Source organism: Haliotis rufescens, unplaced genomic scaffold (genome assembly GCF_023055435.1).
Source record: "Haliotis rufescens isolate VD_foot unplaced genomic scaffold, xgHalRufe1.0.p SCAF_6, whole genome shotgun sequence".
NCBI lineage: Eukaryota > Metazoa > Mollusca > Gastropoda > Lepetellida > Haliotidae > Haliotis > Haliotis rufescens.
Genome location: NW_025964334.1, coordinates 12,537,141 through 12,549,690, shown reverse-complemented (window position 1 = coordinate 12,549,690; position 12,550 = coordinate 12,537,141). Strand labels below are relative to the sequence as shown.

General features: G+C 40.4%; 1 protein-coding gene across 1 annotated transcript; it reads right to left on the bottom strand.

The window, feature by feature from the left end:
- Nucleotides 1-9,148: 9,148 nt before the first annotated feature.
- Nucleotides 9,149-11,883, bottom strand: LOC124135485 (interferon alpha-inducible protein 27-like protein 1). The gene is made up of 4 exons (XM_046500867.2): nucleotides 11,829-11,883; nucleotides 11,151-11,240; nucleotides 10,205-10,429; nucleotides 9,149-9,716 (listed from the first exon to the last, which is right to left on the bottom strand). The coding sequence occupies exons 2-4, from the start codon at nucleotides 11,212-11,214 to the stop codon at nucleotides 9,604-9,606; spliced, it is 402 nt and encodes a 133-aa protein (XP_046356823.1). The 5' UTR covers nucleotides 11,215-11,240; nucleotides 11,829-11,883; the 3' UTR covers nucleotides 9,149-9,603.
- Nucleotides 11,884-12,550: the final 667 nt, after the last annotated feature.

Here is a 12,550-nt window from a genome sequence, read left to right as displayed (position 1 = left end):
ATATTGCTGGAATATTGCTAAAAGCGGCGTAAAACCATACTCACTTACTCACTCACATGATCATATTGATACAACTTGTAATTCCTGATATATGAAACTTTATAGGTGTACCCGTATCATAGTTGTGTTTTACACCATGCGTGTTCAGTGTTTCGGGGATTGCTTTCACCGTAGTTACTTTTTTATAGCGTTTGAAATGTGGTCAAATCCAATTTTCAAGTGCATACTTTCTTTATCCATAAATTCTAAGGGCTGTTAATAAAAAAAATAATATACTACTCAAAAGAAGTTAAGGACCAGCCGATTCTTTCATAGTTCATTTACAGATTAACTATAGTTATATGAAACAATCATCAGGTTCTTAACTTCTTTTGAGTAGTATATTTACAAGCCTAATAAAGGGTCTGTCAGTTTAGAGAGGTATGTCCGATGTTTAAATGTTTGATTAAGGCACTAGGTGACGCTGCACCACACTGAGATCAGACCCAGATGTTCATGTATCACGTGGGGTGGTGGGGTAGCCTAGTGGTTAAAGCGTTCGCTCCTCACGCGGAAGGCACGGGTTCAAGGCCTCACTTGGGTACAATGTGTGATTTCTGGTGTTCTCTGCCGTGCTATTGCTGGAATATTGCTAAAAGCAGCGTAAAACCATACTCACTCACTCACTCACTCACTCACTCATCTGATGTAAGACGGGTGTTTCTGTACGAAGTACACAAGATGAAGGTGTATATTTTGAATGACAAGCTCTCCAATGGAGGCATCTATGTAATTAGCTGTAGCAGTACAAGGATGTTATTCACAGGTGGAACTCAAATGTCTGGAGTAAATGGCTTGTATTAATTACTGGGTATGTAAGTGATGGGTGAAATTTACTGATATTTGTGAATCAATTATACATGATGCGTACCAGCTTGAATAAAATAAAGTTTTCTACATAATGATTTTGTGCTTTTTTAAGGCAAAGCAGACTTGGGGTGGTCAACATGCAGATGGACCGAGCAGAAATAGTATTTTAATGGGAGTGAATAATCAAGTCTGAACCAGTAAAAAGCAGGAAGAAGATCACAATCGGCACTATGGAATGCTGTGTCAGCCAATCACAGAGCCTGGCCGCCATGTGACGCCTATTTTAGTGCACTCTCGTTCATCTGGGCATTCCACAAGGAACACAGGTCCCCACCAATCTATGCTTATTGTAAGAGGCACACAATGTAACACTAGTCGAGCTCTGTGACTTGTTTAAATTGGTGTCTTTGTATCCCAGTTGGGAGGATTGGTACTTATAATCTTTATCGCTGGATTGTCTGGTCTAGATTTAATTATTTACAGACTTGTGTACAGTGCTGAGTGTGGTGTTAAACAAGCCAAACATGAGGTTGGGACCTATATTCTGACCTGGAATCCCGCAACAAGGGAGATCACCCAGGAAGGTCATTTATTACAAGGGGTGGGGTGGGATGGGTGTTTTTTTGTGTTTTTATTTTTTATAAAATTGAATGTTATTTGGGATTTAGGAACACGTTACTTGTATTTGATCTGTGCGTATGTGCGTGCATGCGCGCGTGAAAACATCTTATATAAAATGTGGGGTCAACAAAATATGATTCAAACTTTTTGTTTTTTTATGGAGAGAAACAACATTGGCTATAAACCCATAGTAGCACAAATTTGTTTATTTGTAGTTTAAGGCCAAAAGTCTTTGATAGGCATTTAGAAGTTGGAAGAACATGTATTATAGGCATGAAAGCGTAATACATATTTAGATAATTAAAGGGTAGTTAAATCAATAGGTCATAGAAATAAGAGGGAATATATACCAGATAATATAACAAGAATTGGCACCATCTCAGAGTGTGGGGGACACACTCTTCGCCAGAACGGGGGTCGTATTATAGGCATAAAAGTACAGTAATTCACAACTAATTAAAGTAATTAACAATTCATTAGGACACCTACGTGATTGTATATAAAGGTCAAGAAGAGGAGTTGAAACCAGTAAGATGTAAACATAACACATTGATATAGATATAGGAGACGGGCAGCTCTGATAGTTGAAGACTACGGGAGCATACTTGGCCACGAGTAACCAGGGGTGAGGGTAGTAGGTCGAGGGCTATACATTAATGAAAAACAAGTGGAACAGAGATGAGAGGGACGGAAACGTCAGGGTCTTGAGACATATATGGTATTGGGGGGAATAGTTCGAATTCCAAAAGGGTGAGAAGCTACATCATGGCAAGTCCGAATAAGGTGCTGGTTATTAGATAAGAGTGGGTTAGAATGATCTAGTGTAGGGGGGAAAGGTGGCTGACCAATGATAGATGGAAAAATGAGTAGAGCTGTGACGTAGGTGCCGGTTTAAAAAGGGGCAAAAGCCCCAAATAGAAGAACGGCTAAGAACGAAGAGAGAACGGCAAGACAACGGTTAGAGAGCGGCTAGGTAGCGGCTGCGGCTGGGGGAGACTACATCTGGACTGGTGCTCCGCTCTCGGCTTGTTGTCATGATCTTTCGAACCAGAAACCAAACCTAGGCACCAGCATTTCGACTGAGACTGAAGCTTTGCGGCCGAAGTCTCATAATTAAGTGACAAATAGAGTGGGTTGACCGGCAACACAAAGTGGGAATAAAAGCTGTTAAACGAAGATCACTCTTTGTGCTTGTTGAAAGAAACTACGGTAATAGGTCCAAGGCCCTCGGGTACTGACATTGTACCTCTCGCTCATCCCAGACAGTCAGCACCAAAGAACGAGGGGATTACCGTAGTTCAGGTGAAGAGATACACCAATTGACACCCTTTAATTAACAACAATTACCGGCGATTAGCGTCTTTAAAATTACCTTGGATACATGAAATTATGAATAAACGACATTTTCTATGGATAGCAGCTTTTTATTCTTTATCACAACGTTTTACACTTACTTCTTGTGTGTGTGTGTTCATAAATGGGTGTGTGGGAAGGGGAGGGGGTGTCAACAAAATTTGATACAGTCCTCAAACAATGATGATGAAGCCAAGATGAAGGAGCAAGAAATACCTCTGAAACGTCCTGATAAAGAGTAAAAGGAGGTGCTGTCAATAACAGAGTGTCATGTATTTATATGAAGGCGGTCTGTAAATAATCGAACCTGGTCCATAAGCATCGATCTACGTATTTGAGATACGATAACATACATCAAGCAAGTCAGCGAGGCAGGCCAAAGATCCCGTTAGTCGCCCAATTAATACAAGAAGCATGGGTTGCTGAAGACCAATTCTAGCAAGGCCATCTGCTAAACATGGCAGCTGGACACTTAACGTCTCTGGTAAACTCAATTGTTGTTTTATTAACGGATGTAAAGTAAAGCTGGTTGCCCCATGTTCCCAAAGAGCCAACAAACGTTATGATGGCGGTACAGTGTAACTGATTGTGTGTCGTCGTACCCGGATGACGCGTTGCTAATGCTATCGACCACTGGTTTTGCCAGGTTCAAACTTAATTTTTTACATGCTGTGATGAATAATGCTGATAACGTCACCATTCACTCCCCCTGCATACTTTAAAAAATGTGTTGGGCGGAAGGATTCCTTTGCGAAATTAATAACAAAATTCTTAAATTTCGGCCTCGAGGGAAAGAGTTTATGAATTCTCTCAAAATCTTTTGTTTGGGCATACTGGAATTCCTACGGAACGTTTGCTTTACTTTATTTAAACTTCGCTTTGTATGCTTACTTTTTGTGAGTAGTATATAATTGTCTCTGCTACTTTTATTATGTTTAGGAGCGGTGGTTGAAGGTTCTCTCGTCAGATTTTAATGTTTTTTAAATGTACATCCATCCAGTAATTAAAAACTGACCATGTTTTTTTTTATATATTTAGTGCTGTGTTTTAACATGATGACTGATGCTGAATGTGACCACAGATATTTTCAAGCAAGTGACATTTGGTGAGGAACTTGGGGGTGGTATATTCAGCTTCCTGTACTTGGAAAAGGAACTGCCCAAACTAGTCATTTGTTGTTATTTTTTAAATTGCTGTTTTAAGGCGAGACTGTGCACACATGAACATGTAATAGCTGTTGAATGGTCAGTCGTATATGTATATTTAAACGTTTCAGATTTAGACGAAAGTCTTTAGTTAAATCGTGTTATTTTGAACGTTTTAAGCAGGAAATCGCGACCCATGTTTAAAATATAGAACTTCGTGGACATATCATGCTAGTTTACGACCTGTGACGAAGACTTCTCGTGTATATATTTTGGCATTAAACATTGTGTCCGAGCCGAGAAATCGAGACGACAAATGCCAAGATGTCATTTGACTTACATTACACGATCGCACGAAAAAGACATGAAATAGTAACTTAAATGTAAGTTTAACATGTTTTCAAAATATGTTTGTTGATTTTATTTATTACTTTATTTAATTTATTTACGATTTATTTGAAACGTCTTTAAATTGTGAATTGTGAAAGCATGGGTCACAATTTATTTATTTTTAATTGCGGGAAATAGTTCATAACTTTAAATATATTGATAGAATATGATAAATTGAAATGAAATATGTTCTTTCTGACTTTGTGAAAAGTGTTAGATTTGATAAATGAATGATATGACAGGTAACTACACATTGTTTTGATGTGGCTACGGTGTGGCCTGCGATGTTGAAAGAGTTAACAAGTGGAGGCTTTGAAGCTGGACCCTGTTTCTCCAAGCAATCTCAGTGTTTTGATTTATTTACCATGTTTACAGCTTTAAAAGGCTGAAGGCTGTAAGGTCCTGCTGAAATTTAAAACTATCAGCCCGAGAACAAATCTGTCGGGCCTGTTGTTCCTGCACAGTTTAAAGAATTTCATGCCTTATATTTTCAGTTACAGAAACGGAGAAGACGGCCATTTTGAAACCAAGGAGGTTATCTGGATAAATTTCCTTGATCCCAAGAAACATGTTACGTAGTAACTTGGACTTCTTAAGTAGAATAGCAGTCAGTTGGTTCAAAAGGCAATACTGACTAAACCGTCACTACTTAAATGAATAATTACCAGGTAAGTGGTCATTGCCCTGTTAATCTCTGATCTAGAATGAGAGGGGAGACAAGTACAATTTCTCTAGGGGCCGACAGATCGGCCACATCAAGATTTTATGAGTGATTCAATCCGTATGGTAGGGAGAGCAATTTCCCTTTATAAAGTCTATATCGCAAAGTGAGTGAGTGAGTGAGTTGGGTTTAACGCCGCTTTTAACAATATTCCAGTTATATCGCGGCGTGTCAGCTTAATGTGGGAGGAAAGCCCGAAGTGATGCAGGTCTCAGACGTTTACCACTTCGGTGAAACCCACGAGCACGGGTATGGTGCTGACAAACCTAGAAACATAATCGGAGCGAACCGGGATTCGAACCCACAATCATAGGTTTCTGGCGTGCCCAAGGGACGCAACTCTGCACAGCGAATCGCGGCGCCTTAGACGACTGGGCCACCCGTGCCCCCCTATATCGCAAAGCTTCACTTGAACAATGTTTCTCTCTAATAGAATGACGCCTATGAGCCTGTGAGAGTTAAGAAGCATGACATCGTTCTCGAAAGGATCGCTGAGGAAATAGATCACAGTACAAAGAGACGAACTAAAGAATGTATATGCTGGTGATGGTGTATCGCCGTCGTCGACGTAAATGCCACTGGAGAAGATGTATCACATTTCTAATCTTTCAAAGTAACAGCTCCACTGTTGTTATATTATTTCATAATGAAGTAGATCTGCACATGAAGAGACATGCAGATAGTGTTAAAACTGAAACCCACCACTGTGTGAGGGCGTTTGTTTATTTTTAACCATGAACCATACTTCTCTGAGAGTTACCTCCCAAATCGTAATATGTTTATTCCTTAGACTGACACGTCAATTATTCACACAGTCCAAAAGTGCTAATATCTCGCTGCACGGAAACTGGATCAGCGTTTCCCGCATAGCGATATCCTGCAGGCCTGTCTCCCACCCTCTCGACAGGCAAACCCGCTTTACGGGAATGGATCAACGTTTCACAGCAGCGAAATGCTGTATGGGGAAATAGAGGTCGGATAGAGCTAGACTTGTATACCCTGCTCTTCGCCTCCTAGCGGCTGCAGGCGAGAAGCGCAAGCGCTCTAGGGCAGGTAAACCAGGGCAGGACGTGGCTCCCTGTTATGATTGTTGCTGAATACCATAAACGTGTTAAATGTATCGAGATCAATGGAGGCATGCAGATATTGTTGAAATTTTACACCCGCAACGTTGTGAGTGTGTATTTTTTAGATAACCATGAACTATACTTCCCTATAAGAGTTACCTTCCAAATGCTAAGGACACTGTATGATTAGTCCTGTAGTCTGACACAATTATTCACGCTGTCCTTCGCGGAAACTTGGTCAACGTTTCCCGCCTTTCCCCGTGACAGACCTTGTCCACTTCGATCATTGTCTTTGACAAACATAAATGTTTAAGTGTAATAATTTTCAATAAATATTTTCATAATTATTTACGTATTTCGTATGTGACACGCCACTATAACTGTGTGAGACAAAGATATTAGTTTCTTTTAAAAGTTTGTTTTCATCTTTCCAACGTTTACTCATCTCCATGTAATGCTCTTCCTCCGATCAGTTTCCGCAACGAACACAAACCTTTTTAGTGTAATAATTTACAGTTACGTTGTTTTAAAATATATTTTCATAATTGTTTATCTATTTTGTATTTACACATACCATTATACCATTATAATTAGTTTACAGTTAGGAAATTTAAAAAAAAATCAAATTCATAATTATTTATATATATCGTATGTGCACATTCCATTATACATGTGTGAGACAAAGATAATGTTTCTTTTAAAGTTTTGCTTACGTCTTTCCAACGATTACTCATCTCCATGTCTCCATGTCATTTTCTCAAACCCATAACAAACACGGCACAAGAATCAGCCTTCAGTGCAGACTGAATCATCTGGCAGCTGTGATTGGATGATTTTGTGTAAGATTTTTATGTTTTGTTTAATGTTCATATCCAGTAATTAAAACAGACCATGCATTTCTATGATGACTTACACTGAAAGTGACACAGATATTCTCAAACAGGTGACTTTTGGTGCGGAACCACAGGAACTCGTTATTGGTCAGTAAATAAAAATATATATACCCCCTATATGTAGGTAGAGAATCTTACATATAGGGGGTATATATTTTTTGTTTACTGACAGCAAAAGATCCAAGCTCTAGCTCCATGTGCAGCTGCGGTTGTCCCGTTTGACACGTTTGATCCCATCAGGGTTTCATCTTCCGCCAATCGGAAACCATGCTGTGTACCACTAAGATATTTTACCTGTCACTGTCATTTTCAGGAAGCAACTTTTCCATCTCCACCAGGACAAGGTTTACCTTTTCACAAAAACATAGCAGTAGCTTTGTGCTGTGTGTGCTTGTTGGAGGGTTGGGGCCATGGCATAGAGTGAGTCGGGATAATGTTACGCCGCTTTTAGCATATTCCAGCAATATCACGGTGGGGGTCACCAGAAATAAGCACACATTGTACCCATGTGGGGAATCTAACCCGGGTATTCGGCGTGACGAGCGAACGCTTTGACCACTAGGCTACCCCGCCGCACCCTCATTGCATATAGAGCAAACATTGGCCACATGCCACCCATTATTTAAACACTTCACGCATTGCAACCATTTTGGGAATCGAAATTTGGCCTTCGGCGTGACGAGTCGATGCTTTATCCACTAGGCTACCCACCGCCGCAGTCACTGGCTTCATCGTTTAGACTAATCGGATTGATGCCTTGTATATTTCTCGTTGTATATTTCGAGACGGCATTGTCACGTGATGTCATGGTTTCGAGTTCAACCAATCGAGTCCCACTTCCGTTGCACGAGTTTTTGGTCCGCGTTAATTCCAGTCTCCATGGACGGAGTAGAAGTGGCGTATATCCCGCTGCACTGTTGAATGTCAAACTTATCTCAAGATTCTGCTTAGAATTCGTTTTAAAACTCAAATGAATTCGTGTTTAAACACTTATTATTGGTCTATTATTTACGCCCTTAAATGTACGCTTTTTTGGAGGCTGTCCACGCACGAAGAAATGACTTTTCATCACAATAACTGCTGTGTTATTTTGAAACTTAGAAAATAAGGATACGGTAAGTGTAGGACTGTGACCAAACAATTTGTTTGTTGGCATATAATGTATAACATATTCACAGAATAAGACTTAGAGTTAAGCCTTCTTCAACAGTATGCTATATGGTTGTGACGATTCATGAACGAAAAGGAACCTTGGTTACATATTTGGATACCACCCGTGAAGGTAGAACATGTCATCAGCAACCCATGATTGCCGTAACAGGCGACTATGCTTGTCACAAGAGGCGACTAACGGGATCGGGTGGTCAGGCTCGCTGACTTTGTTGATGCATGTCTTCATATACCAATTGCGTAGATCGATGCTTTGGATGTTAGTCACTGGATTGTCTGGTCCAGACTCGAATATTGACAGACCGCCGTCATATAGCTGGAATATTGCTGAGTGCGGCGTTAAACAACAAACCAACGTGTCTACGGAGTACATGTAGTACACTTCCGTAGTACCAGTGCCGACATATGACGTCATCGTCAGGTTAAACTTTCAAACTTCCTCGCACCGTTACATCCAATCAGTGGGCAACTTAGAAGTCTTTGATAAGGATGGAGAAGTGGGGTGCGTTGCAAAGCGCCAATCGCTTGCAAGCGATGTATACAGCGATTCGCCTTATAAGGGAGGCTAGCTTTCAGCCACTTCGGCCCACGACCAAGCTCTGGCCGAGGTCGCTTCGTTCTTAAAACCAAAATGGCTAAATTCGACAGCAGAACAAGAAACCGTGACTGGATAAACTGGGAAATGGGCAGAAGCAGCTGACCTCCCAGCAAACAAAGTCTGCTCCACATTTTCAAAGCACTCATAATTTCATCAGCTCGCCATTGAGCCTCTTCTATAACGTTCTTCATTAGGGACAAGGCAACCAAGCGGAAGTTGCGTCGCCATTTTGGAAGAGTGCGCAAGCGCTTCAAGCTGTTGCTAACCCCAGGATGAGTGATTCAGTTGCTTACTCTGAGCGATTCGTGCCTCCAAAGCGCCCGTGGTATAAACACAAAGTGTGGATGTCAACTTCTTTATTGTGGATAAGCACACACAAAAACACCAACTTTCAATAAATCAATTTAGCTTTACTTTGGTTCTGAATAAGTATTTCTACGTGTAATTTACAACAAAGAGTCCATGACAACAGCTTATACCAGACATGTAAGACATGAATGTCAGACATATGTCTTACCCTTGGGTTACTTTTCCAAATGTGACAAACACTGTACTATCCTCTCAACTATAAATTTTAAAATATATATTATCATGCTGTTGAGATTTCCTGACAGTTGGATATGTTGACGTGCATGGTTTTAGGGGTTTCACCCCTATATCAAAATGGTATTATCACATGCAATACCGTTTCCGAAATCTCTGAGAAGCAGTAGTAATTAGTATTAGGGCGATCTTGAGCCAGACGGATATTTTTTTGCGACTGGCCATCAGTTGACATCGTCATTTTCTTCTCTTTTCAATTTTTCTCCTTTTCGCAACTTGGCTCCGAGCAACCGCTAGTGAAGTAGCCAATGGTTCCTCCAACCAAGGCCATTGCTGCCTTCGTGGTGACAGCTACCCCAGCAGCCCCTGTGAGAAAAGGAAAGTATATATAATGCAAGAAAATGGTTGATAATTGTTAACTGATTTATCAAAATCGAATATTAAATATAATATATATTATTTAAATAATTAGGATCTTAAGTAATCTAAATTTATGGTATATGGGATTTACGGAGCATTAAGCAATATTCCATCTGTATTACGTTAGGGGACATCATAACTGGGTTTCACACACTGTACCCATGTGAGAAATGGACCCCAGCGCCCCGAGACAAGGCATAAAATCAATTGTTCCAATTAAGTAAGGAGAAATAATTTGTTATCTGATGAAAATAACACGTCTTGTTTACACATTCCTTATTTGTATCACATTTTATGCGGTCATTTAGATAGACGTAGATCGGTAACAGCATCAGACCCAATCCTTTGAGCTTGGCAACACCTGAAATTCATAACAGACAACAGGTCTGAGCATATTTTTACATCCACTCCACTGATATATGTAACAAAGGTACCTGCAGATTGTGCCGCTGCAACGGCACCCGCGCCAACTCCCGTCGTCGTCGCTGCAGACATTGCACCCGCTGCCACAGAGCCTGCTTTGATCCCTGCTGCTGTGAACCCCAATCCTGCTAGCCCGGCCCCAAGGGCAAAAGGAGCCGCTACCGCGCCTACTACAGCACCACCCACTACAGCAGGCCCCCAACACCAAGGGTCGTTCCAGAAACTCTTCTCTTCCTCTGAAATAAATATTTAATGACCTTGACTTTGACCTTTTCCTGTGATTTTTATACGGTGACCTTGACTTTGGACCTTCATTTGAAGCAAGGAAAATAGTCAGAAATTGCGATAAACGGTTTTCGAAGTGCGTGATTTGGCATCAGTAATGGCGTCACACAGGACGGAGACTTTGGCAATTTCTGTTGAAAATATCAAATCATTGCAATGTATCTATTTTTAGTTCCCCAATTCTTCATACGACGTCTTCCCAGGCACATTTTGAAAATGTTAAGCCAAGTTGTGCAACGAATAGATGAATGGATAGCTAAATATAGGAGAAAATGCTACACTGTGTATGTATCGCAGCTGACTTTGAAATATACGTGATGATACAGGCGTCTCAAAACCGGCATATGTGAAACGTGATTTTGTAAACACTTTCCAATATGGCGGAAAGTTCACTTCGGCGTTCGTGTTTGCGTATTTTCCAAAACATTCTAAACTATTCTGGGGTTATCGGCGACGTTTTGGAAATATCATTGGTGATTTGATAAATGACAGATACCCGTGATCACTAATATGCTATTTTTGAAATTCATTTCTCCGAGTAAATATCCGAAAGTTAGATTTCGAAACATGCTTGGTGAACCTGAAGAAATACCGAAACAAAAACATCCACGCAGTCCCGTTTGATGGCTGCTTCATACGGAACATGACAAGTGGTAGTGGTCGTTCACTTACCTTTGCCACTGACTCCCAGGGAACTGATGAGGAGCAGATAACATACGAAGTACGTCCGCGACATGTTGTTACACGTCAATGTAATAATCTCTGAAAGAAAGACAGGGGAAGCGGAAGTCATTCTTCAGTTCTGTACTCGACAATCTATTTCCATCGCTCACAAACATTACCTAAACATTGCATGTTTTCCTGGAAAGTGCGTATATTAACCTGGAAAGTGCGCATTAATATATATTATGTCACAGAGTAAATGATATGTCAGTCTGACAATGACGGTAGCCAACATAGTTCCAACTGAAACCTGTTTAACCAATTATCTCTGTAGTTTCTCCAGATTCCCAATGGTTAGTTCTGACTCGATCGCCGAATGACAAGGTCAATGTTTACAAACACTGTAAGTTGTCACAACTTTGCATCTCCATCCGCATATGACGCCACCCAAAGACGTATACTCGGACCCCATGGTACCGCGGCATTCATCGTATCGCGGCATTTGTGATTTCCGATAGTTCACGCGGGACACGCCTCTTGGCAGCTGTCTATTAATGCAAATCAGTAACCAGGAAGTGCACACTTCGTAAACAATTTCAAATTCCTCGGAATGTTCCGTCTGCTGTAAGTTAGGAGTTATTAATACGTTGATACATATTTCTGGCATCTTTTGTAATATTGCCTTACCCCCATCTATCAATGGCCAACGATATAACCGGTAGTTCCCAAAGTAAACTTTCTCTATCGACCCGAACTAGATCATCTGCATATTCATGGCGACTAATGAGGTAACGGAAGTTACGTAGTCCGCACAATTTTTCCCGCTCTGTGCCCAGAAACTATTGGGAGATCATAAGGGCCATAATGCCAAACTTAGAAATACGTTCTTCACTAGTAACCAAAAGATAAATACATACTTTGGGCATACTAGGAGTGCTTTTTAAATATTTATTGTTGACTTTTAACATTTTTCCAATTTGTGACAAATTATTATCATCCAATTTTTTTTAAACAATCTTAAAATGTCATTTCTGATATTTTGATGTTGACTTATAAAAATATTTTTCTCTTACTTTTCGGTAAACACGCATTGAATACCTATTGCTGATAACACATTTAGAATTTGACTTGTGCTGTCTTTGCACTTGTCTGGACAAATCACTGATGTCTTGCATGATCATACCAAGTGGTTGGTAGAATTATGTCCTCTTTTTGTCCAATTCGGACCTCCATACACAACTTTTCTCTGTACCGCGATACGATGGAGTTCTCTCCCTTGTCAAACTGAGCGCGAGGCCCGGCTTTTACTCGGAGCTACTAATGTAAATAATGAACTTTTATCAGTAAAATATGCATTGTTTGATAACATGAATGATATCTGATACAGAGAACACGAATAAACATAAAGG

Excerpts from the sequence above, each read along its gene's own strand:
- LOC124135485 (XM_046500867.2), bottom strand. The coding sequence starts at position 11,214 with ATGTCGCGGACGTACTTCGTATGTTATCTGCTCCTCATCAGTTCCCTG. Across the intron at positions 10,430-11,150 it reads CCTGGGAGTCAGTGGCAAAG|AGGAAGAGAAGAGTTTCTGG; the intron begins GTAAGTGAACGA and ends TATTTATTTCAG. Across the intron at positions 9,717-10,204 it reads TGCAGCGGCACAATCTGCAG|GGGCTGCTGGGGTAGCTGTC; the intron begins GTACCTTTGTTA and ends CTTTTCTCACAG.